Source organism: Caretta caretta, chromosome 4 (genome assembly GCF_965140235.1).
Source record: "Caretta caretta isolate rCarCar2 chromosome 4, rCarCar1.hap1, whole genome shotgun sequence".
NCBI lineage: Eukaryota > Metazoa > Chordata > Testudines > Cheloniidae > Caretta > Caretta caretta.
In genome coordinates, this window is record NC_134209.1 from 101,188,002 (window position 1) to 101,213,128 (window position 25,127).

Here is a 25,127-nt window from a genome sequence, read left to right on the forward strand (position 1 = left end):
CAAGCCCTTTCACCCACCTTCCAGGGAAGAGCTGAGAAAGAAAACAAATGAAATCATCTGTTGCCAACAGCTAATTAAACAACATATGCACAAACCTCTTAGGACACCAAAAATCCAATCCTGTTCTTAAAAAAGGTAAATTTTATTAAAAACAAAAAGAAAGAAAATACATCTGGAACTTAGACTTTTGCTAGATTTTAAAAACCCACTTACAAAAATTAAATATCAAGAATAAGCTTCTTGAGGTCCAGCTTAAAGGTTACAAGCAAAACAAAAGCATTTGGGTTAGCACAGAGGAGTCTACAAGCCATAAGAAAGAAACAAAATAAACCTAATCGCATCTTCCTACACATTTTCTGATCTACTTACATATCTGGGTTTCCAAATAAGCAATTTCTAGGTATGATTCTGATGATTTTCATACCTGGCCTTCAGCTTCTCAGAGCATAACTGCTGCCCTGTTCTCCTCTTCCCTGAACAACAACAACAGACAAAGGGAAGTTTTCATCCTCCTGTTGCTCTGTTACCAGCTTCCTGAGGGACTCCACCAACAAACACCTCTCACAGAAGGTGGTTCCCCCTGCCTGATTTTCATTGACAGAGACATGAAGGCCACATTCCCAGCAAGTCAAGACCAGGGTGGAAGCCTCCAAGGTCAGGATGCCTGGTTGATGGGAGCAGAGGGGGGTGGCGCACAGGTATAGTTAGCAGTGATGTTGTCATGTCATTTCCCTCCCATTGTCAGGTCTTCCTTGTAGGGTACCTCAAATTAAGGAAATTCAAAATCCTGTCTCTGCCTTCCTCCACTGGTGAACTCCATTGGCTAACTCCCTAAGACAGAGGTCCCCAAACTGTGGGGTGCACCCCTCTAGAGGGGCATGGAGGAAGCACCACACAGCTCCACTCCTGGCCCTGGACCTGGCTGCTGGCCCCAGGGCTCTGCTCCCGGTCCCAGCTGCTGGCCCCAGGGGTCTGTTCCCAGCCCTGGCTGCCAGCCCCACACCCAGGGCTCTGCTCCCAGCCTTAGACCTGGGGCCCCACCTCCGGGACAAGGGCCCCGGCTCCTGGCCTTGGCTGGGGCTCTGTTCCTGGCCCTACCTCCAGCTGTGGCCTCAGTCTCAGCCCCCTTACCCCTGCCCATGTCCCTCTCCCCTTCATCCCAGTGCTGCGACCCCACTCCTGGCCCCAGCTTGGGGGGAGGATGTGGACAGGGATAAACAGGGGCGTGTCATGAAAACTTTGGGGACCACTGTCCTAAGGCCTGATCTATACTTAAAAATTATATTGAATGGCTACATTGGTTGCTCAGAGCTGTCAAAAATTTCATGTCCTGAGCACTGTAGTTAGGTCACCCTAATCCCTGGTGTAGATGCAGCCCAGTTGACACAATTCTTCCATAGACCTAGCTACCACCTCTTGGAAAGATGGATTATCTGTGTGGACAGAAAAATCCCTTCTGTTGATGCAGTAAGTCCCCCCCTCGAGAGGCAGTAACTAGGTCAATGGAAGAATTCTTCCATTGACTTAGCAGTGTCTACGCTGCGGCTTAGGTTGACTTAATCACATCTCTCAGGGTTGTGAATTTTTTATCCCCATGAGTGACACAGCTATGTCAACCTAAGTTTTAGGTGTAGACCAAGGCTGAGTCTTTCAGCTGCTTTCATCTTACCAGCGACTGGGCATCTGCGTGCTTTTTAAAGTCTGGGCCCCACACACAGTTGGAATGGGTGACAAACTCTCTCACTCATTCTTCTCTAATCACTGGCCTATTTAAACAAAAACTGCACTGCTCAGACTTCAGAGTTCCCTGATAGAGCCCTTCAAAGAGCCCTGCTAACTCACCTAACCGCAGGACAATCAACTATCAAAACTAAATTTCAAAACACAACACACACAGTAACCAAACGTGTTCCACCAAACTTGATGGAAGACAGCTGCAAGTATTATGAGCATGTAGAGGGAAATGTATGTAATCCTATTCTCCCCATAGAATCATAGAAGATTAGGGTTGAAAGAGATCTCAGGAGGTCATCTAGTCCAACTAAATCATCCCAGCCAGGGCTTTGTCAAGTCAGGGCTTTAAAATCCTTGAAGGATGGAGATTCCACCATCTCCCTAGGTAACCAAATCCAGTGCTTCACCACCCTCCTAGTGAAATCGTTTTTCCTAATGTCCAACCTAGACCTTCCCCACTGCAACTTGAGACCATTTTTTCTTGTTCTGTCATCTGCTACCACTGAGAACAGCCTAGCTCCATCCTCTTTGGAACCCCCCTTCAGGTAGTTGAAAACAGCTATCAAATCTCCCCTCACTCTTCTCTTCTGCAGACTAAATAAACCCAGTTCCCTCAGCCTCTCCTCGTAAGTCATGTGCCCCAGCCCCCTAACCATTTTTGTTGCTCTTCACTGGACTCTCTCCAATTTGTCCACATCCCTTCTGTAGTGGGGCCCCAAAACTGGATGCAATACTCCAAGTGTGGCCTCACGAGTGCCAAATAGAGGGGAATAATTATTTCCCCTCGATCTGCTGGCAATACTCCTACTAATGCAGCCCAATATGCCATTAGCCTTCTTGGCAACAAGGTCACACTGTGCCCATGACAGAAGGGGATGAACGGGGGACTCAGATGCTTAGACCACAATGAACTAGCTTGACCATCTAGCTGAAGCCCCTGCACATCATTATATCTTATTCTGCCTTTTATCACAAGTCTCACACTATTTAGGGTATGCCTGCACTGGAGCTGGAAGGTGTAATTTCCAGCTTGAGTAGACATACCCGTGCTAGCTCTTATTAAGCTAGTGCACTAAAAAGAGAAGTGGAGCTCTGAGTCGCTAGCCACCCCAAGTACTCAGTCAGCACTGCTGAGGCTACACCTCTGTTTAGCACATTAACTCAATTACAGCTAGTGCCAATACGTCTAGGGAGCTGCAAATTGCACCTTCCAGCTCCAGTGTAGACATACCCCCAAGCTGTTGACTGTGGCTAAGCTACAGGGTTATGTTGGCAGGGTTAAGGAAGTCCAAGTCACAAAGCAGCAGCTCTTGGAGTCCTGTGATTACACGTGCATGCCATGTTTTTTTTTAAAAAAACTCTCTTTCTGTTGCACAGAAACGCTTCCAAATGTGAACCCTACAGAGGACTGAAAACATGGGCAAAGGCAGTATATCTTCTTACTATATGTTCCATGCTACGTATCCGATGAAGTGGGCTGTAGCTCACGAAAGCTTACGCTCTAATAAATGTGTCAGTCTCCAGGGTGCCACAAGTCCTCCTGTTCTTTTTGCTATCCCATTGGGGCCCATAAACATTAATATGGGGGGGGGGGCTCCACACACACAGCACACAATAAAAAGCCATATAGGGCCCCCTTAAGCGGCTCAGGGCTTGAAGCAAAGTCACCGCAAGGGCTCCGCCCCACAGCACACACCCGCCTCTGCTTCCTCCCGAGCGCCGCTCGCGGCCCCAGCCGCGGCCACCGCCACCCAGACGAGCTCGAGACAGGACCACGACGCCGGAACCGGCGCAGCACATCGCATCGCCCCACCCCTCCCGCCTTCAAGCAGCCAATCAGCGCCCTTCGCCGGTTTGGTGCGTCACATTCCTGCGGCAAGCCGCTCCTCCCCGGGCACGTGGGCTGTGTTGTGCCTGTCACAGCCGCCCCGACAGCACCTGTCCCGCCGCGGCTCTTCCTGGGCCTGGCTCGCTCCGCGGGGACTGGGCTGCCCTCCGCCGCGCGTGCGCGCGCCCCTCGCCCCAGCATGTCCGGCTGCCCCGCCGCCGCCGCGCTCGCCGCCTGCCGCCAGGCCTGGGAGCAGGTGTTGGCCAAGGCCAAGCGGGCCGTGGTGTTCGTGGACGCGGCGTGCGCGGAGGGCCTGCACTGGGCGGGCGGCGGCGCGGGCAGGCTGCTGGACGCCGGCGCCCTCACCGTCAAGGAGTTCTCCAGCTTCGAGGCGGGCGCGGCGGAGCAGCCCAAGGCGGTGTTCGTGGTGAGCAGCCTGCTGAAGGGCAGGGCGGTGGACATCATTCGCGACATCGTCAGCCTCAGCCGCTTCCAGTACTGCGTGGTGTTCACGGCCGTCAGCCACGCCGTGCACCTGCTGGCCCATGGGGCGCCCGGCGGCGCCGAGCCGGAGGGGGGCAGCCAGGCGGTCTTCGAGCAGTTCGAGGAGAAGCTCTGCCAGTGGATGGGCAACATGAACTACACCGCCGAGGTGCGGCATGCCCCCCTGCTCCTGGCGCCCATCTCGCCTCATCTCTTCGTGACCCCGGCCTTTGCCTCGCTCTTCCCCATGACGCCCCAGGACCTGGCTCGCATCAACTCCTCCAGGCCTGAGAAGAAAAAGTTTGGCAGCTTGAACGACCTGGACTTCTCCTCTCTGCCTCCTGAGCTGCAGCTTCAGATCAGAACCCTGGTGTCTGGCTTGAACTCCTTGTTTGAGTGCCTAAATGTGAGAGAGGAGTGCTTTGCAATTGGGACCCTGAGCAAGATTATTGCAGGGGATTTGGCGAACTACTCACAGGCCAAAAACAGGAGGAAGACCGCACAAAACCGAGCCTCTGTCATCTTCATAGACAGGACACTGGATCTGACAGGTAAGAAGCTTAATATCAATATCACAATTGTGAGCCACGCTTCATTTACATTATTATGGTGATCACTGGATTTCGAAGTGCCTGTGCAGATAGGTGCTCACATACAAATGTGGCTATAGTGGCCCATTGAGAGTGGTGGAAATAAGAGATGTGACTACAAAGGCATGGGCTCGTGTTTAAAGCAGGAGACTGATTCATAAGTTCTAGGTTCTGCCACTGACCCTGTGACCTAGAGAGAGTCTGCGTACATCTGTGTGGCTCACGGTTCCCAATCCTGGGAGAGGAGTGCAGAAGGGAGAGAGAAATGTGCGGTGAAGTTTATTTTATCAGGGTTTGTAAAGTACTTTCAAATGCCAACATAAGGGAAAACAGTTTTTTTTATAATGAGCGATGAACCTGAGTTGTATCTTATTTAACTTTTAGTTTTCAGGTTTTATATGTCAGTTGTCCTGATAGAAGCTATTTTAGCAAATACAGTAGCAAAACAAAACACAACTCTCAGCTTGGGGAGAGGACGAAATAATGAACCATACATGCTGTATGTTAGGCATGTCACTTAATGCACTCCTGGAAGGTGCTTAAATATTACAGTGATGAGGGCAGTATAAGAACCTGTATAGGAAAGAACAGAACAAGAATAAAATGCCCAGTGCTTGAAAAATTTACAAGACATTTTCTAGTGAGATGTTGGAAAAAATGATATTGATAGGCAGAAATGAAAGACTTGAGTAGGGGAGTCACCAGCAAGCTCTAGGGATAATGACCCATGAGAATGCCAAACTTCCATCTTTTGTATCAGGATCTGCAGGTTGTGTGTCTGATAAGTTTGAATGCTTCCCACCAGTGATGGAAAGGGAAGGATGTTTCTCTTTGTCTCCCCCACTCCATTTTATCTCAAGGTTTTGGTATTGTTCTGGAGACGGACAGTGATACACTAGCCCTCACCCCTTGGGAGACGGAAAGGAAAATGAGGGTCGGGGGGAAGAAAGCTAGGGAAAGAGTAAGACCTATCCACCTCACAGCAGCCTGGCTGCTGGTGAGAATTTTCCTTCCCCATAAATAGCTTCAGTGGATCCCAGAACTTTCCCAAGAAGCAGCAGAGGATAAGCTGCCATATTGAATTTGATAAACATTCAGAATCATGTCTGTGACAGTAGCTGCCAGTACGAGTGGCTTTGGTGGAAGGTATATACAACCCACTCCCTTAACGGATATTTTTATGATAACATGTCTCTGAGGCGATGTTTCTTCCTATTTCCAGGCAGTTTGTGCTTGGCTTATGAGCTTAGGAGAACAAGTCCTTATTTGACTTCAATGGGACTCGTGTTCCTAAATCATTCAGGCACTTTTGAAAATCTGACCCTTATATCCTAAGTATCATAACTATAAATGTTTAATTTTTTTAGTCCTGCTAAGATCTTTGGCGCAGTATGAGTTTCACAGATTAATTTTATGGGATCTTTAAAAAGGATTTTCTTTTATGTTTGACATTTACCTATTAATTTAATTGTCCTCTTACTCTTGTATTCTGAAGCGTACATAGAAGCACATAATTTACCTTCTATATGCTATTTATTATGTTGTAAACTTCTGAAGTCTACCCTTTTATTCATGCTAAACTACATAACACTGATCTTTCAAAGCTCTCCATTTATGGAGCTCTTTCTATGCTAGCAATAACTTTCCTTAGTCTTCTCTATATATCTTATTTCTGTTGTATCAAAACTTAATTCAGTATCCAAGGTGAGGGTACACCATAGATATACATTATGATATAATATTTTCAGTACAATTCTGTGTCCTTCTAAGTGTATCCTTGCTTGACTATGGTCAGTTTCATAGCTCTGTTCACAGTTGTGCTGAACAGCAAATGTGAAACTGACCTGAGTGATATTAATGTCATGCTGATGTTTGGGAAATCTGCAAGCAGTTCACTGGTTCACATTGAGTAGGCCATATGCTTAACCATGTGCTAAACTTAATATTCTTTAATAAAAGTTTAGATGAAACTATCAATTTCTGTAGAAGTCCTGTACTTTCTAGGGAAAGTTTCCTACTTGCTGTTGAATTGTTGAAGCTCTGATGGATAACTAAAAAGACAGCAGGTATCCAGATACTTCATCTATATTTTTAATGTCTCAAAGAACTGCATGAGAGCACACTCATAGAAAAAAGGAGCAATTGCTTATTACCACATTTTGAAACTGGCTAAGAAGAGAAAAGAACAAAGTTATGCAAGAGCAGCCCCATACACTCTAACCATGGTTCCCATTGCAACTCAGCAACATCTAATAATCAAAGGCAGTATACATATTTAACAATATTGGCATGGTACTTGATGTGCATCCATTGGCAGGAGAAAATCAACTACGAATGCAAACAGCTATGTCTGTGCCAGTTTAGCACCCTGCCTACCAAGCATCAAGGAGATTTGAGGCAACAAGGTACCAAGAGTTGTTTTGTCACCACCTTTTCAGTAAGCTTAAAAAAAAAAGAAAGATATTGTCAAAGTCAAGTGATTGTCAATGCTTTCTTGAGAGAGAGAGAGAGAGAGATTAGGGCTGCTCTTCTTTTTTTTTTTATATTTTTTATAAAGTACATATGTGGCTGCTGCTCCAGAAACAAACTCCGCCAATGATGATTCTTCACTGTTTTTCCACGAGCCAGGTACAGCATAGGTCACGGTCAGAAGTTGTCGAACAAAGTTCTCCTACCACCTCCAGTACTTCAGATAGCAGCAGTGGCTGACACAAAAGCAGAAGAATTGGCATTTGTCCCCTAAATACATTTCCTTATCTCCACAGAAGCAGACATGTCTGCCTCTATCTGAACAAAATCTGCAAAATAAGAATTCTCACAGTAGCAAGAACTTAAGATCAGCCACTGAACACAAGCAGGTTGGATTAAACTATCCCAGCACCCAAAACAAATCTGATGATCAGATCTCAGAAATCTGTGCAAAGTTGAAGCCTTGAATCAAGTCGTGCTGTTGTAATTTACTGACCACTGATCTTGCATTAATCAAAATGAACCAAAGGCCACTCAAAAGAATTCTTCAGGTGTGGGGCATCTCTTGCATCTGATGTGAGAGAAGGACAGGACCGCTATTTTGGATTGTTGAATATTTTCTGGTGTGAGCTGTCTTAACTCGTCTGTGGGGACTAACTGATTAGCAGAGGATTGGTGGTGCATTAAACCAGGTCTTGGTAACAAGCAAGGTCAGGTATCTTGCCCAAAGTATCATCCAAAATCCTATTTACTCATAGTCAACTTTGAACAAGCTGAGGAAGATGATATCACAGTTGTCTGAAGGATAGTTGCCCTACTAATTATGCTGATGGGGATTGGAGAGGGTGAGAGGGGCATGGTGGTTAGAATCAAGAGGAGAGTCTCAAAGCCAAGTAACATGCAGTGATGGCAACCTAAAGTGGCTTTCAGAGTTTCTTCTCCTTCCACCCCTTCACAACTCTTCCCCTTGTCTACTAGCAGTTAAGACAGGAAAAACATATTTATTAATATTATGTGGTTATGAATGATTTTTTGTTCCAAATTAGTTACGATTTTATTTTGAGCTTGCATCCTGGTCTCTTCTGTAATACATTTGAGGCCTGCTCCTCACTTGTATGTTTGAATTGAGAATACACTGCTCATGCCTGAGGCTCCATGTTTGTCATGGAGGTCACAGAAGTCACTGATTCTGTGACTTCTGCAGTGGCCCATGCAGTTGGCCCAGAAGCTACCTGAGCAGCTTGGGCAGCCCATGGGCGAGTCGCACCAGCTGTTGTTGGGGCAGTCTCAGGACCCCTCGCCCTCCAGCAGCAGGAGTTTGGGCATTGGGGGGCTCAGGGCTGGGGATTGGAGTGTGGGGTGGTGCTTACCTGTGCGAGGGCTCCCCGGAAGGGCAACAGGAACTCTTCTCCTTCAGCTCCTAGCTCCACGTGCTGCTTCCGCCTGCAGACACCACCCCCGAAGCTCCCATTGGCCATGGTTCCCAGCCAATGGGTGCTGCTGAACTGGGGCTTGGGGTGGAGCAGAGGCAGCACATGGAGCTAGGAGCTGGAGGTTGCCACTTTCCAGGAGCCGGGTAGAGAACCTGCCCCAGCCCCACCAACCTCCCCCTCCCCCTCAAGCACCCCGGCCTCTCCCCTCTCAGCACCCATGGCGCACCCCAGGGCTGCGACTCCCCCATCTCCGAATACTCATGGTACCCCCTGAAGCAGCGTCCCCCCAAGTACCCATGCCCCCCACCCCCGAGTACTTGTGTGTGTGTGGGTGGGTGTGGGGAGGGGGTGGCCCAGGCCATCCAGCACCCGTGGTGCCCCCGGGTCCCCCCTCCGGAGGTAGCCCTCCCCCAACTTGTAGTCAGGAGTATACAGGCAGCCCTCAGACTTACGACACAATTGGTTCCTGAACATTTTGTCATAAGTCGAAACGTTGTCACTTGGAACTGCAAGACACTCCATTGCAGGACCAAGTGTTGTAAAGTCAACACCAATGGTCGTAAGTTGAATCAGGGTGTCAATTCAGAAATGTCATAAGTGCTGTTCGTCTTAAGTCGAACCTTGGAAAGTCGAGGACTGCCTGTATAGTAAAAGTCATGGACAGGTCACAAGGAGTGAATGTTTGTTTACTGCCTGTGACCTGTCCATGACTTTTTAGTCACTGGTATTTTTAGTAAATGTAGCATTACTCAAAGAGAGAGGAGGTAGAACCAAGAAAATAGGGTCTGGTTATAAGCAGAAAAGAAAGCTAATGTATAGTCTGACATGAGATTCCCGCCATAATGATGCCACTTTTCTGCAAGGTAAGTTTGCTCCATTTTTTCATGGCTTGCCCTACACTGGGAATGGTTACCATCTTCCTTATGCAACAAATCATCACCTTTTAAAAACACATATTTGTCCAGCAAAGTCTTTCCATAACAAACACAAATTATTGGGGCTCAATGCAAAGGTACCGGGGTGAAATTTAATGGCTTGTGGTGTACAGTCGGTCAGAATAGCTGATTTAATGATCCCTTCTGTCCTTAAAATCTATGAGTACCTATGCAAGATGAACTATGCATTTTGTTTCAAAATAATGTTCTTAACAGCTGTAGTCTCTTTTATATAAAAAGCCAGCAACTCTCCTTATTTGTTTATATGGCATTGTGAGCTAGCAGTGTAGATCAAAGATACAGTATGTTGGATGATGGGAAAGGTTTGAGCTATTACTTAAGTTTGCTTCCAAGCATGGGAATTGTCAAATCCCTGAGCTAAACTATCTGGGTGCTGCTTTCTTTTAAGCATCAAAAGAACATTCAAATTATTCCATCATATTTTGATGACCTCTCTGAAACTGCTATAGCACTTTGTAACTAACTGCTGAAGAATTCGCGAATGCCTCCATAAAGCTCTAAATATAGCAGCTTGCTTAATTAATAAGTGCCAGATTCCTCACAAACTATATCTGAACACAGCCCACATCTTGTCAGACAGTACTGTGTTTGATCCTGTCTGAAATATTTTCAGCTGCTGTCAATCCTTACAGTAGAAGTCTAAAACTACTACTAACTGTAATAATTTAACTGTGAGGTAGTTGCCATTCAAAGAGAAGCCATCTGTCAGAATAAGGGGATGATTACAATATTGAGTTACAAATCATAGTTTGTATCACATGTCCAAGGAGATAGGGTCCTTGCCCTTTCTATATGAAATTGTACATTTTCCCTCCAAATATGTACTAATATGTAGATGGTACTAAATTGAGAGATGCTACTAATACCAGAAAGAACACAAATAATCTAAAGGGAGGGGAAAAAAGAAAATTAGGAACCTGGCCAGGGAATAATAAAATGAGATTATTTCTGGATAAATGCAAGCTAATATAACTGGTCAGAAACAACCCAAGAAAAGACATTCAGAGCCACATTATGCCAGAAAGAGACAGGTCCACATTAGGAGTTATGCAAAGCCACACTCCTGGAGGAGGCATGTGGCCTGTATAAGAGGAGAAGTTTTAGTTTATCACTGTTCATTTAGGTAAGAAAAGTGTGGTGAGTGTTTTGGGGTTTTTTGTTTGTTTTTGTTTCTTAAATAGCCACTGGAAGTCTTCTTGTCCACTTTTCTCCTTAGATAAGGAATTTAGATTCTTGTTTGAAAAAAATCTCAAGCATCTCTAAAATCATAAAAGTCCATTTAAATCCTACTTTTTAAAATAAGTTCTTCAAAAAAGTATTGTTCTTTCTAATTTAACATTGGATATACCCCCAGATTCTTATAGCAAAGTAACTTTAAAAATGTGTGTGCTATCTTTTAAAACAAGACTAACAATCTCCTCTCCCCAGTAATGGGTTTTTGTTCTCAATACTCTGGTTTTTTTCCATGTTTGTATCTGATTCCTTATTTCCTTATCTTTTCCCAGGGGCAGTTGGTCATCATGGTGACAGTCTAGCAGAGAAGATATTCTCTGTGCTTCCCCGTCTTCCTGGCCACACAAACGATGTGATGGTTAATATGGTGGAACTCACTGCACTGCAGACTAAAGATGAAACTTGCAATATTGTAGCACCTGGCTGCTTGGCACAACCAAAGTAAAACTGCTTTTTTTCTTTTCTTTTTTTAAATTACAGACTTTTTTGTGTGGTACAGGAGAAGAGAACAATAACCTTATGCCCAGAAAAAAGGAAGATTATGGTTTTAGTGCTATTGAAATAAATTCTGAAATAATAATCCATACATACACATGTACAGCAGTGGGTGAGATAAGCTCCTGATAGAGGCAGGATTTCAGTTCTTCAGGTTAAGTTTATTTTTTAAACCTAAAACATTCCAAAATAAATCAGAACAGATAAGCCGGGTCCTGTGGCCTGCCCTTCCTAAAGCCTCTATTTCACAAGACTTCTGTCCCGCATAGTGAGTATATCTAGCCAGGTGTTCCAGCTAGCTGGGGTGGAGAGCCTGCTTCCAGATTCTGTCTCCTACAGGAACTTTCCTGCTCCTGTAGGTCTCTCCCTAACTGAGCTGCTTGCTGGCCTTCTACCGGAGGACCAGGTGACTTGCAGCCTATCACCATATCCCTGGATTCAAACACCTCACTGGCAGAGGGAGCTAATTAGGCACAGGTGGGGCTAAGATCACCTTTCTTTAAAGGCCATCCTACTCTGTGATAACACATAAAAATAACAATGATATTTAAAAGAAATAACTTTGCTTTGCCTGTGTTTAATTCAGAACTAATATTTTATTTTTGTGTATACAGTGCACCTAACTTGAAATTTCAATTTTTAGATGTAGTTGTGTGTCTGTGAATTGCTGTGTTACGACAGCTTCCGTTACAGTGTGAAAACAGAACATAAAATATCTATCTAATCGTTTAAAAAAATAAAAATAAAAGCTCATTAACTGTTTTTATCTTACAGAGTTATACCAGTCTTGCTCAGCATAGTGCTCTGAAAGTCCTAGGGTAGGGAACCAGTATGTTAGGTTATTTCCCTTTTCCACCACATCCCCAGCTCATATTGGAACATGATTTTCTGGGAGAGGCTATCAAGTGTGTTTTGTTCCTTCTGGGCTGACAACTTTTGGCTCCTGCCTCCCCCCGCCCCCGAGATTTTGCAGAAAATTTCTCGATCTCCTACACTTCATCCTATAACCTTTATTTCATAGGGGTCCTCTGTGCCCATTACCCTCTCCCCACTCCCACCCCAGACTAGCTAGGTGCTGCTGGGTCCAGCTTCTGAAGCAATGTACAGCTGTATATTTCTTCAGTCTGTTCTTCTGGGCATGGGAGGGGGGATACATGTGCTCAGCTAGGTGAACTTTACCTTTACTGCTCTGATGACTGGGTTAGCAAAAATAAACCATTTGTTGGATCTTCACCAACCGTTTTCCAAGGTGCTAATTGGTCTTTTGAGCCTCGCTTTAAGAATGTGGCCTCCTCAGACTCTAGGGGCTTGTCTACACTGGCACTTTACAGCCCTGCAACTTTCTCGCTCGGGGGTGTGAAAAAACACCCCCCTGAGCGCAACAAGTTTCAGCGCTGTAAAGTGCCAGTGTAGACAGTGCACTAGCGCTGGGAGCCACCCCCCTTGTGGAGATGGGTTTCTTTAGAGCTCTGGGAGAGCTCTCTCCCAGCACTCTGCCAGGACTACACAAGCCACGTTAAAGAGCTGCCACGGCAGTGCTTTAACGTTGCCAGTGTAGACAAGCCCTAGGAAACAGCTCCACTCTGCTGAGTTATTGTAAAGCAGATTCTAGAGTGGCTGTTAGCACCTTTCACACTGTCTTTGTTCTTTGGCTTGCTGGACGTGCTTGTGTTATTTGTACAGCCATGTTTATATCTCCACATCACTCACAACTGGAGAAGTACTATATGGCCTGAAAAAGTTCACATCCCCAAATCAGATTGCTGTTCTGGATCATTCAGGCCCAATTTATTTAATCATTTCTATAAACTATGAAATGTTTGAAAACAGTTTTCAATTACTGTTGGCATTTCCATTATGCTGAAAGTAGCAGAATCTGTGACATTATCAGAATGGAAGTCTAACTATTGTAAACCAGTTTCCATTCTTCTTCAACACAAGTCTGTTTTAACTGTCACATTACAAACATTGACCAGTGTGAAATGCCTAAATTCATTTGCAATACTGAAATTGATTTATAATCCCTACAATGAGCTTCCATACTGATAGTGCTGTGAGTGATCTCATGCTTCATCAAAATGGCTGTTGCCAGTGGTAGCAAGCTCAAAAATGCTAGTTGTAATTAAAAACTTTGGCATACAGATATAAAGTACAGTTTATGCATGGCAAGAAGTGTTTCTCTGCTTGTAAATTTTCCAGTTACTGTATGGAGTGAAGGTAGCAGGACCTCTGTCAGGGAAAGGACTAGTAATTTAATGTGGCACAGCGGCTCTTTATACAATGGCTTTGGAACGGTTGTGCCAAATGCAATGGCATTTCACAAATGCTGACTTCTATATTCAGAATATTTTCAAATACTTAAAAATATTTTTTTCCCCTGAGTTAATATTAATATTTATTGTGGTGGGGAGGAGGAGAAATGTCAGCTCTATCCACACAGCTTGCTGTCTTTAACGTTTTAAAGGAATGTTTCTCTAACAGAAACATCTGGGCTCAGTTACGGGGTTAGCAAACAGAATTAATGAATAATTTATGGCTGGTGTGGTGAAATAAAGCAGGGTTCTTTTCTTAAACCTAAGGAAATAATGGGCTTCTTTAAAGATTTAAATGAAAATTTAAATGCCATATGCTGCTTAAGTTGTTATACTTTGAAGGTGATCTCTTGATGAGGAAAAAAGTTCAAGAATTGCTTTTCTAGAATTTTCAATTTTAATAGTGTTAGCAGTACAAAAAAAAGTTGGAGGAACAAATGTTGCATTACTGTAATTACGGACACATTGCTGTTCCAGCATGAATGGCTGCTAATCAAGAAATATTTGAAAAGAGCCCAAGAGTCTGTTATGATTTAAAGAATGAAACCGTTTATGGAATGAGAACTAAAGACATCCATGTTGGATCAGTACTGTGTGCTTCTCCATATTTATTAAGCAGAAAAACCTTGCTCTTCCAAACAAAGAATGTATAATATGAGCGAAATAATGGTATGATGGAAACAGTTGTAGACACTTCTAAAAATGAATGGCTGATATTGATGGCACCTTGGTCTTGGCATTTAGATGAGTTGTAGACTTTCGGAGTCGAGTTTGTATTCAAATCATTTCAGTTACTTTTCTCATTAAAGACAATGGCAGTTCTTTGGGGGGCGCTTTATGCCCGCTTCGGATGAATATCTGGGATTCTGTTGACTTGTGAACCATTTGTCCACTTGATGGCAGAATTTGGCTATTTATCTCAATGAAAAAGAGGTGTCAGTCTGTCTGTGGCTCCCCATTACCGTAGTATCTGATCACCTCACAGTTTTACCTTTATTCATTCTCACATCATCATGAGCTGTATTCTGAGGCACAGAGATGCTCAGTGATTTGTTCAAGGTCACACGGAGTGTGGGGGAAAGCAGGGACTTGCACCCAGGTCTCACAAGTCCTAGGCTAATGTCCTAATCACTGGATCATGATAAATAAGAACAAAGAATACTGACTAACATGGTGCTGAAATGTGGTAAATTTTAAATAGTACCTTTTATTATTCAACCATATCTTATATCATGTGTTTTCAGTATCAAATTAGACAAATTATAATCATGTTGGTCAGACATATATGTGACTTCCTGAATATAGCTTGTTTTTCTTATCTCTCCAAAACACTTGGGAGCTTGTAAATATCTCCTGTGTATACATTTTGGACCAGCTTTGTGGTAATATACAACTCAGTAAAGGGCCAGACATGTATGCAGAAGATAAACAGTTTTTATAAAACATGAAACGGGCCATTAGCTACTTACTGTAAACATTTTGTCCATGAAAATGCAAAAACATACTCTAATACATTTCACATTTGGGTTGCTGTGCCTACAGTAATTCAATAGGCAATAGTAGCTAAGGTGTCTAGACATTTTTGACAAAGCAATTAGAGTTATTAAATCATCTGGGTTTGCATTGGTAAAAATAACAAGCTGAAAATGTGGTTATCTTGTTCATTGGTTTGTGATTCGGTAAACCTTGAAGTGCAGACCAGATGTTTAAAATACAATACACGACAAAACTTTCTATTATTTTTCCTCATATAAAACATTGGCAGTGGAAACTTAATCATCCATTGAGAAACTTTTGGTAGACTTTTTTTTTTTTTTTAGTCAGTGCCTCATACTGAAAGAATACGCTGAAGCTGAAAGCATGTCTCTTCCTCAGTCCTAAAAACAGTAATGCACCTGTTTAACTTTAGGCACATACTATCTTTGAATGGTGTGTGGGTGCACACATGCATGTTCATTTGGTCTTAAACAGTTAGCATTTTTGTTTGGCTATGTACTCTGATCTTACTGTAATTGTAAATCTTCACATTTCAGAAAATACTTGACTTGTTACAATTTAAACTAGGAAGAAAAAAAATCCTAAAAAAATCCAGCTCTTCCATTATATTTACATCCTTGCAGCTGATGTGGTTATAAGAGTTATGCAGAATACATATGGAACTCCCCATAACCTCAGAGGCAGTTTGAGTGCAGATCTGGGGCAGAATGTGGCTCCAAAATATCCTAGAGGCTTATGGTCAGTATTGGTGGTGGTGGTTTTTAAGTGTCTTGTTAAAAGCTTTGACCACAATAAGGATGATAGTCCTTGTCAATAGGATTCTGGTCTGGGCGTGAGGTGACCTGGGTACTACTTCCCAGTTGTGTCATCAACTTGTTAAGTGACCTTGGGCAAGTCACTTCATCTCTTTGTGCCTGTTTCCCCTCACTGTCTGTCTTGTCTGTTTGGATGGTAAGCTCTCTGGGACAGGGACTGTCTATGTGGTTGTCCAGTGCATAGCAAAAAGGGTGCCTGATCTCAATTGGGGTTTAATAAATAATAGTACTAATGAACATAATTAACAGTAAGTTATTGAAACTCTCTTTGCCTATGTTTATTTTTTCCACTTCCTTTTAACATTGCATCACCTACAAAACCTGCAAATCTTAGTTGTGTGCTGTTTTTAATGCATTAGACTTCTTATTGTTGCTGGAAGGATGAAAGACTATGTTAGAGCTACAGTGATACTTAGATGTAAGCATCCAACAATCATACAGATGTAAGCAGAGTTAGGATGAGCTCCATCCTGACATCTGGTGGTGAGGTGTGGCAAGTTGTGGAAAAGAACTTCAGGGGCCGATCTCATTTGCATAGGCACACCCACCCCGCCTAGAATGAGGCCACAGCTGCCCAAATAGTCACTTTGGCTGCTGTGGGATCCCCAGTGTCTCTGTTATTGGGGCAGGAAGAATAAATTGTTATTACCCTGATTATGGGAATCAAGGACAGTGGAACTGTACTTGGCCTTTTGTTATGATGGAGGGACTCACCATCAACTAAGTAGCAGTCGCTAGGCAAGGGACATGGGTTCCAAAACTGTGAATTGAGAGAGGCTGGGGACAGGTATTAATACTTGGTGGCATGGGCCCCCTGGTGAGGGCCTTACATGCTAATTGCACTTCCTTCTCTCTCCACTGTGGAATATCAGAGCTAATTTTGATTCCATTAGGAGTCTAGTTACAGGCTGCTGAGCTGAATTCACTTTGGGCTAATGGTACACCAGCACTGAGGCTCCCCTACTACAAGCTGAAATCACAAAAGAGCTAAACTTACTAAGAGCTGAAATCACTGAGTGTTGTGTTAAGTAGTGGGGGAGCCTGAAGATATACGGTGGAGCAGTTTGCGGGATGGCGAGCGGAGCGGCTGGTGGAGCAGAGCAGTTGTTGGATGCTAGAGCAGCTCATGGGGCAGCTGGCAGAGCGGAGCCCCATGGAGAGGTGGGGCCATCAGCTTTGGACTATGTAAGGTGCCCCTTAACACACCCACCCCCCCCCCCCCCATCTCCACCCAGATTGGGAGGTAAAACTCTGCAGATAAACTTTTGAACTCTGGGGCTGCCCTGACCAGGGACAGAGACTTTTGGGACTTTGGGTGATTTTGGGTTGCTGGACTCAAGAACCAAAGGGAAAGGACACGCCCCAGTTTGCTTGGGGTGGATTTTTTGCTCATGGGTTGTGTTATGAATCCTGTTGAATGTGTTTCCCCAACATAATGCCACGTTGTTTCTCTCTGGTATTAAAAGGCTTTTTGCTACACTCAGACGATGTGCTTGCGAGAGGGGAAGTATTGCCTCTTGAAGGCGCCCAGCGGGGGTGGTATATATTTGTCCTAGGTCACTGGGTGGGGGCTCGAGCCGGTTTTGCATTGTGTTATTGGAATGGAACCCCTAGATACTGAACCCGGCCCTTGTTGCTGCCAACTCTGACAGTACACATAATGCAAATTAATGAAGATAGGCTTAATTGTTCTTGCATGGTGAAGAAAAAGAGCAACCAGCACAACCATTAAAAGGAAAAAAAAATTTCTACCTGTATTGGAAAAATGAAATGGGGGTGGAGGGAAAGCTTATTTCCAGTGGCAGGGCATTGATTCAGATATTGTACATACATGCTTTGTCCTTTTGACATATATTCTTGAACACAGTTTAAAAAATATGAAGCACTGTTTCTCTTTAATGCTGAATAAATATGACACACTGAACTATAATAGTCATATTGAATAATTCTTTTTGTATTTTTCTTTTTTGGCATGTGAGAGAACTTTGGTTTTTAGAAGGTAAATCAGAACGGTTGCGTTTTTGAATGAAAATTTGTGTTTCATAATTAGAATAACTAAATTACATCATTAGCAAGCTGATGATATCTTGTTTCCTTAGATGATAGTATAATAAAATCCAGATTGTGCTTAATTGAATAGTATTGTTGAAGGACTGGGGGAAAATATCCCAGGATGATGGAGGGTGAGGCTCCTTTAAATGTAAAATATATGTGTATGTGTATTCTTGTATCTCTCTCTGTATTGAGCTTTTCCTCTTTTATCCATTGTGCAGACTTGCACTTCATCAGTTCAGTGCTGCTTGGATTTTCTTCCTTTGTCCCATGCGTTGGCATGTTGAGATTCGTCTTGTGACTCTTTTTCAGTTGTTTGACAGTTCCCCCTGCTGTAAGGTTTGAGGTACTGCACTCATGTTTGGAAACCAGCGTCCTGCCTCAACTTTAAGGTTTTTCTTGAGTTCAGGACTATCCTGATTCCAGACATGATAATGGGCTTTTTAGCCTCCCTGCCTATACTAGCTGAAAAACAGTTCTGGTGAGTGCATGTGGGTGTTTATTGAAGGATTGATAGAAAGCAGAAAATTCCCTTAGCTCTTTCTTCCTAGCAGTAGCAGAAATTGCAGCAGATCCAATACTTAAAATCAAAGGTGCTTGCCCTTTCAGATCTATGTTCCTGCAACTCCTTGCTCCCTCCTGCCTGCAGGAGGATGACTCTGTGGACCATTTGGGGTTCTTTTCCAGAGACCGGACTTGGTTTTTTAGGATTTCTCTGTCAACTTCTCCTGCCTCTCCAATTATCAGAAGTCAGATGCCTTCCACGAGGAATTATCTGGTCACTCTGAGGAAAGGGTGGTCCCTCGTTCCCCCGCATTTGATAAAATGCATGTCATGGAATTGCCTTTCTGACTTAAAATAAAGAAAAATGATGTCCCTCCTAAAAGCCTGTTTATTGTTCCATCCTCAAAGAAATGGTAAGCTTTTAAAGACTCTTCTTACTGTGTGTGGACTGTAGCAGCATTTCTTCTAGAGCTATGGAAAAGATCTGTTCATCCATCTTTAACCAGCCTCAACCTTCTTTATTACTAGTAAACCTGACTTGAAAATTCTGTTTCGTTTGTCAGTTCTTTAGGGTTCTTCCCTTAGATATTTTATATTCTCAGTCGTTACTCAGGTGTGGCAATGCTTTCCTTTACCGCTTCATAATTTTTAGGGAACAGGAGGGGTTCATATCCTTACAAAATTCCTCTAAGCAGCCAACATGGGCACTAGTGTTTGTGTAATGTTACTATCTGTGTAATTTTGGCTAATATTGTAAGGTACTCTTCAAAGACTAGTTTCCACTTTACTTTGTATGCTGCCTTCAGGTTGACATGAAAATTCCAAAATGCAGTTGTATATATCAGCCTTATTACACATTGTGGAATTGTTCCTTGGCTCTTCTGCTAGGTACCAGAATAGCCTGTGTATGAGTGGAAGTGTGATTCAGAAGCCAATACAGTAGAATAAACCTGCTTTCTCTCAAAAGAGAAAAAGATGATATAATAAACTAATGGGAAGAACACACAAAAGCTTCTTATTTTGAGGAGGGAGCAATATTTGGGAAGGAAAACAAGGGTCTTCCTCATGGTTGGCAACTCATTTTGTTGCAGTTTTTTGAAGTATGGTTAAGAGTCTGTCAAGGTGGTTTTTGTTTGTTTGTTTGTTTGTTTGTTTACAAACCAAAGCTTCTGTGTCTGCTGTTGCAAATTATACAGGCTAAAACTTAAGTTCAAGGCATGAAACATTTATCTGGCACTTAGTGGTTTGAAAACTAAGTCTACTAGCCAGGCAGCAAAATACTGTAATGCCACAACTCCTACATTTAAAAAGAATTGTTTAATTCCAAAGCATTGGCAATCCCTTTCTGTTTAATACATAGGTTACTACATCTCTCACGTTTTTGTTAGGTCTTCTTTCTCTCCGTAGCGTCACACCTTTTTTCTTTTTATGTTCCTGTAATATATCAAAGTGATGTTTTCAGTGTGCCTCATTTTTTTTCTTTTTCCTTCCATTCTTTTATCATATTTACTCCCCATATTTTTTCTTCTGCCTTTTCCTTTGTATTTTCTGTCCCTCCACTGTTCTCCCTGAAAGCATTCATTTCTCCCTGCTTCCCATTTCTAATTTGTAAGACCCTTGTAAGGGGCAGGTACTTGTATGCTGTGAAGCGCTTAGCACACTAGCGGGTACTATAAAATACTTAATAATTGGTCTCTCTCTTTTTCTGCCTTCTCTGTACCTCATATCCTTTTTACTAGGCACCTAATTTAATCCTCTGTTTTATAAAATGAGGGGTCCCTCTGTCCAGTGACAAGTCAGGTCATTTCCCCATTCCCACCCTCTAGGAGTGGGCTGCATTGTGGGCTTCCTACTGGGAAGCTGCCCCTTGACATTTCTCAGGGATGCCATCTTTTGTAGCCTCTGGCTAGTAGGTTTTTGTTCAGTTTGAAACCCCCATCCCCTCTGGCTGCCGGAAGGGAGAAGGAACGTTTTCCCTCTCTCTTTCACCACATTCGCACCCCAGTTCTGTGAGAATGATGATGGCTGTGGACCTTCCTTTAACTGTCCTTCAGACTCTGATGGGTTCTAATTCCCAGTCAGTAGCTCCACTACCTGCTCTACTGGTGGTGCTGGTTGCCTTCCTAAGATATACCAGGGTGCCTGAGCTCTGGTCTACACTTGGGGGGTCGGGGGGATCGGTCTAAGTTATGCAACTTCAGCTACGTGAATAATGTAGCTGAAGTTGACGTACTTAGATTGACTCACCATGGTGTCTTCACCACGGTGAGTCGACTTCTGCCGCTCCCCCCGTCAACTCCACCTGTGCCTCTTGTGGAGCTGGAGTACAGGAGTCGTCGGGAGAGCACTCGGGGGTCGATTTATCGCGTCTAGTCTAGACGCGATAAATCGACCCCCGATAAATTGATCCCCGCTGGATCGATCGCTGCCCACCGATCCGTTGGGTAGTGTAGACATACCCATTGACATGATTTTTGTCAATTGCATAGCTGCTCTGCCAGATCCCAGTAACAGCAGTGAAAATTAACAAAGTGGGTCAGTTTTCACTTGCTTGCAAAGCTCTGAGCAGCAGCAGAAATACAAGACCTGTCTGTCTTCAGATTTTGGAAGACAGCTTTGCATTGGTTTGTACTCAGTTCATGTTTGGAAGGTTTTAATTGGATCCATGAAGAATAGAATTTTAGTCTCATAGACTTTAAGGCCAGATGAGACCATCAAGATAATCTAGTCTGACTTTCAGCACATGGCAGGCTGCAGAACATTACCCACTCACTCCTGTAATAGGCTGGGTTACTGAAGTCCTGAAATCTTGTTTTAAAGATTTACTTCACTATTTGCTCTAGTTCAAATCAGCAAATGACCCCTGCTCCACTCTGCGAGGAAGGCGAACCTTCCTCCCCCCCCAGCGACATCTGCCAGTTTGACCTGGGGGAAAATGCCTTCTTCACCCCAAACAGGATGATCAGTTAGACTCTGAGCAAAAGGAGAGACTCACCAGCCAGACACCCAGGAAAGAATTCTGTGTAGTAGCTCAGATCCCTCCACATCCAGTGTTCCATCTCTGGATGATATTTGCTAATCTCTTCATTTTTTTTTTTTAACATAGATTCTGGAGAAGTTTGATACTCAACCAGGAAAGATTCCAATTCACTGTGGGAAAGTGGATATTTCAGGCCTTACTTAAGTTGTTCCCCTAATGTATTTATTTAAAAAAAAAAAAGTGTTAAGCCATTTTTAATTATTAGAAACAGCAATAGAATATAAAATGTTGGTAGTTCAACTTTTAGTCCAAGCTGTAGATTTACCATTGAGAAGAAGGAAATGAAACTTGACAGTGAAACTTGTAGGTCATATTACTGACAAGGGGCCATGTCCTGGCTTCAAAAACTTCTTACAGAGGCTAGAAAATTCAAAAATGCTGATTAAAAGGAGCTATGCTTTAGTCATAGCAAGGAGATAGTGGATATGAGGCGAAGTAGCAACATCCCTCAGTTGTCTTTTTTGTGTGAAAGCCATTGCCTTTTCTTGTCTGTCTGTACATGCATGCAAGCACATATGCATGGGGGTGGCACAGGAGACAATTGCTCAAATAGGAAATATCTCCTCCAACATAGATTGCCAGTGTTGAAGACTTGCATAAACCCAAATAAAATCCAAATATCTTGGTGTAGGTCAAAATTCTGTGTTTTAGTCAACCTGTGGTAGGCACTATACATCTGGTCCTTTGTGATAGGAACTCCGGAATAGTGGATGATCTTGAGCAATGTAGGAACGGTTACCTCTGTCTTGTTGGCAGATCACTCTGAGTATGGAAACAGAATCTGAAGTTAGTGCTTTAGGCTTTATTAGAGTGGGTCTCAGTTAAGTTTGGATGGGTACAATCAGCCAGATTAGGCTTGCATGAGGTCAAAAATAAGACCGTGGTTTGCTTTGCAGTCCTAGTTTGTACTGAGGTAATGACATATACAACTTCGAAGTAAGGAAAGAAAATAAATATCGCATGTTCTATGCCCAGAGGACCAGGTCCTCAACTGGTGTAAATCAGCGTAGCTCCATTGAAGTCAGTGGGGAGCTACACTGATACTTAACAAATTTAAAATAGTAGACCTTGCTAATGTGGAACCTGACTTAGATTAATGCATCTATTTATTTAATTTTGGGGGCTCTAAGTCTCTATTACTAGAATAGTTGGATTGGCAGAAAAAGTGTTGTAACAGATCGGTATCATCAAAATTCATATAAAGTTTGTGGCTGCTGTGTCATTTAGTTAAAGGATCATTTCGCCTTCTGTGATGAAAAAACATCCCCTTGCATTTACACACACAGCAGCTTCACCGCCTACAGTGGAATGAATTCCTAGCTGGGAGGTTGCTTCGGTAACTGTATTTAAGGCCAGAGAACTAGAGAGAGGTCAGAGGATCATGTACCAAAAGGTGGCCTTGCAAATAGAAAACATTCAGAGGCAAGGGGATTCCTGGCATTCCATGTATCAGAATTTCCATTTCTTGTTTTATACAAATAGAAGGAAATACAATTTTAGTGTTTGATGAACATTTTCAGTCATATTATCCACGTCTCCTGCAAAAAGTGATCCAAAATATTATTTTTACATGTATCAAGGACATCTATTGAATAACTAGCTAGTGTATCTGTAAAAATGGACTTGGCACTCTGAATATAATCCCTGAATGTAGATTCAGTTGTCAGCACCTCATTATTAACTGCTCTTTCATTGGAATTGTTTTTATTAAAATAGCCTTCTGTGACAAGAACAGAGGTTATTTTAAATCATTATTATGTTACATGTAGAATTCCCAAGTAATACATATGTTGTAAGGATCAAAATTTATTTTTAGCATAATTCATTTGCTTTGTCCAAAAATCCCTGACAAGTGATTCTTTAATATGCACTTTGTGAAGAGTTACTTGGCAAGAGTTTTAATATGTCTTGTATTGTGCAAAATATCTGACTTGTTAGCTTTCGGTTAACTAGACTCCTACAATTATAACTCAGTCTGGTGTTCTCTATAAAATTCTCTCGCAGCTTGTATGAGTAAAATGTTTACAGAATAATTTAACTGGGATAAGAGGCAACTAGTTGAAACTTGGACAGGTCTGCAGCAATGCTTATGAGTAAGGGGTTTTGCTGAGGTGCTCATGCATACTGTTTTTTAGGGAGTTTGGCCATAACTAGAGAAACAGGTGTGGCATTTTGGGGTTATGCTGGCATAATCTCTCAGTATTAAGGCCCATATTGTATTGTTATAGTGGGTAAGAGTGGCTATTATGTTCTGCTTATCTAGAAAATGTGCCCATTTCTCTTGCATGTGGACTTCACCATGCTCAGTCACATTGGGACTAGATTGCTTAATGTCTGTCAAATTGTAGCCTCCAGCCCAACTGTTGTAGAAAAAAGCTGCTCACTTGCTCCTCAGAGTAGGAGGAAGGGGAATCTGTTATGACTACTGTCACAGTATACGCTCATTGCCAATATGACATCGGAAAAAAAATCCGGTATGGGCAGGATATTCCATAATCATCCAGTGGGGGGTTTCTTGCATTCCCTCCTGAAGTATCTGGTACAGTCCACTGTTGAGAACAGAGAACTGGACTATTGATTTGGTGTGGCAATTTTTGTGTTTTTTGTAAACTCATTTAAAGGTGAACTGCAGTACTTAAACAATGATGATGATTTGTGCCCTTGGCTTTTTCTGCTCCATAGTGAATAAAGTAGGCTGTCCCAATTTCAGGGTATCCCCTCTCTGTGGTCCATTCCAGGAGAGGAGTTGCCTCTCAGGTCTCCAGCCGTTGCCTGTCTCTGGGCAGGGACCCTTGTCCCACTCCCTTCTGACTGGGGGCTTTAAGGCTGCACACAACAAGGCTTCCGGCCTTACACCGTGATATCCCCAGCAACCCAGTGACTGCCTAATGCCCAGTGCCTGTCCTTTGCTTTCCCTCCAAGGACTACGAACCGAGTGTATTGCCAGCAGTTACAAGTTACCACACAGCTCTTTTTGAGCGAGCACTACAAAGAAAACATAGTAAAAACAATAAACAGTTTTAAAACTATGCAGAACATACCAAGGGTCACCCATCAATTTTATGGGGCCTACTAGGTCATAGTCAGTCTAACCCTTCCTCAACGGTTGGGGCCTCCCTTGGACAGAAAGTCCTATCCATTTGCTGGATCAGAAAGAAGGCCCTGAATCAGTTTAAACCCAATCTTTAAAAAAAAAAAAAATCAAAACCCCGTGCTTTATTGTTGGTCTCTGGAAAACCAAGTTTGAACCAATATATACAAGCATCTCCACAGGGTGGCACCTCTCGGGCGGTGTTTTACAATCTAAGTGATTCACCTTAACCCCCCATTAGTGTTTTTGATTTCTGGAGGAGCTGTGATAACCCTCCCTCCTGGAGTTGCATACAGTCGCTGTCCCACAGTGATAAATAAACATAATACCATATAGTCCTGAAAGATATTGCAAAGGTGGGGGAGTAGGGAGGGACTGCAATAGCTGTGTACTCTCTACTGAATAATGTAGGCCTCAGGATTTTTACAGTTTGTTTGTTTTTAAACATTAGAAATATCCTGTCTACGCTTCCTCTTTTTGAGGGAGAATTCCATGGTCTAGAGAACTAGTGGATTTTATGGCATCACAAGAGATTGACATCTAAGAGAAGAAGGAATTTTTAGTCTGATTTTTTTTTAAGCTTTTTGTTCTATCC

At 43.1% G+C, this 25,127-nt stretch overlaps 1 protein-coding gene across 3 annotated transcripts in view; it reads left to right on the plus strand.

Moving 5' to 3' along the window:
• The first annotated feature begins 3,473 nt into the window (after nucleotides 1–3,473).
• The window catches only part of SCFD2 (sec1 family domain containing 2), a 317,624-nt gene continuing 295,970 nt past the window's right edge, over nucleotides 3,474–25,127 (plus strand). For 2 of the 3 annotated variants that reach the window (XM_048848286.2, XM_048848287.2), the window contains exons 1-2: nucleotides 3,474–4,596; nucleotides 10,999–11,167. In XM_048848286.2, the coding sequence (XP_048704243.2) occupies nucleotides 3,762–4,596; nucleotides 10,999–11,167 (1,004 nt within the window). In that variant the 5' untranslated portion in view covers nucleotides 3,474–3,761. The remainder of the gene's footprint in view (nucleotides 4,597–10,998; nucleotides 11,168–25,127) is intronic. The other variant, XM_048848285.2, reaches the window with a different exon arrangement.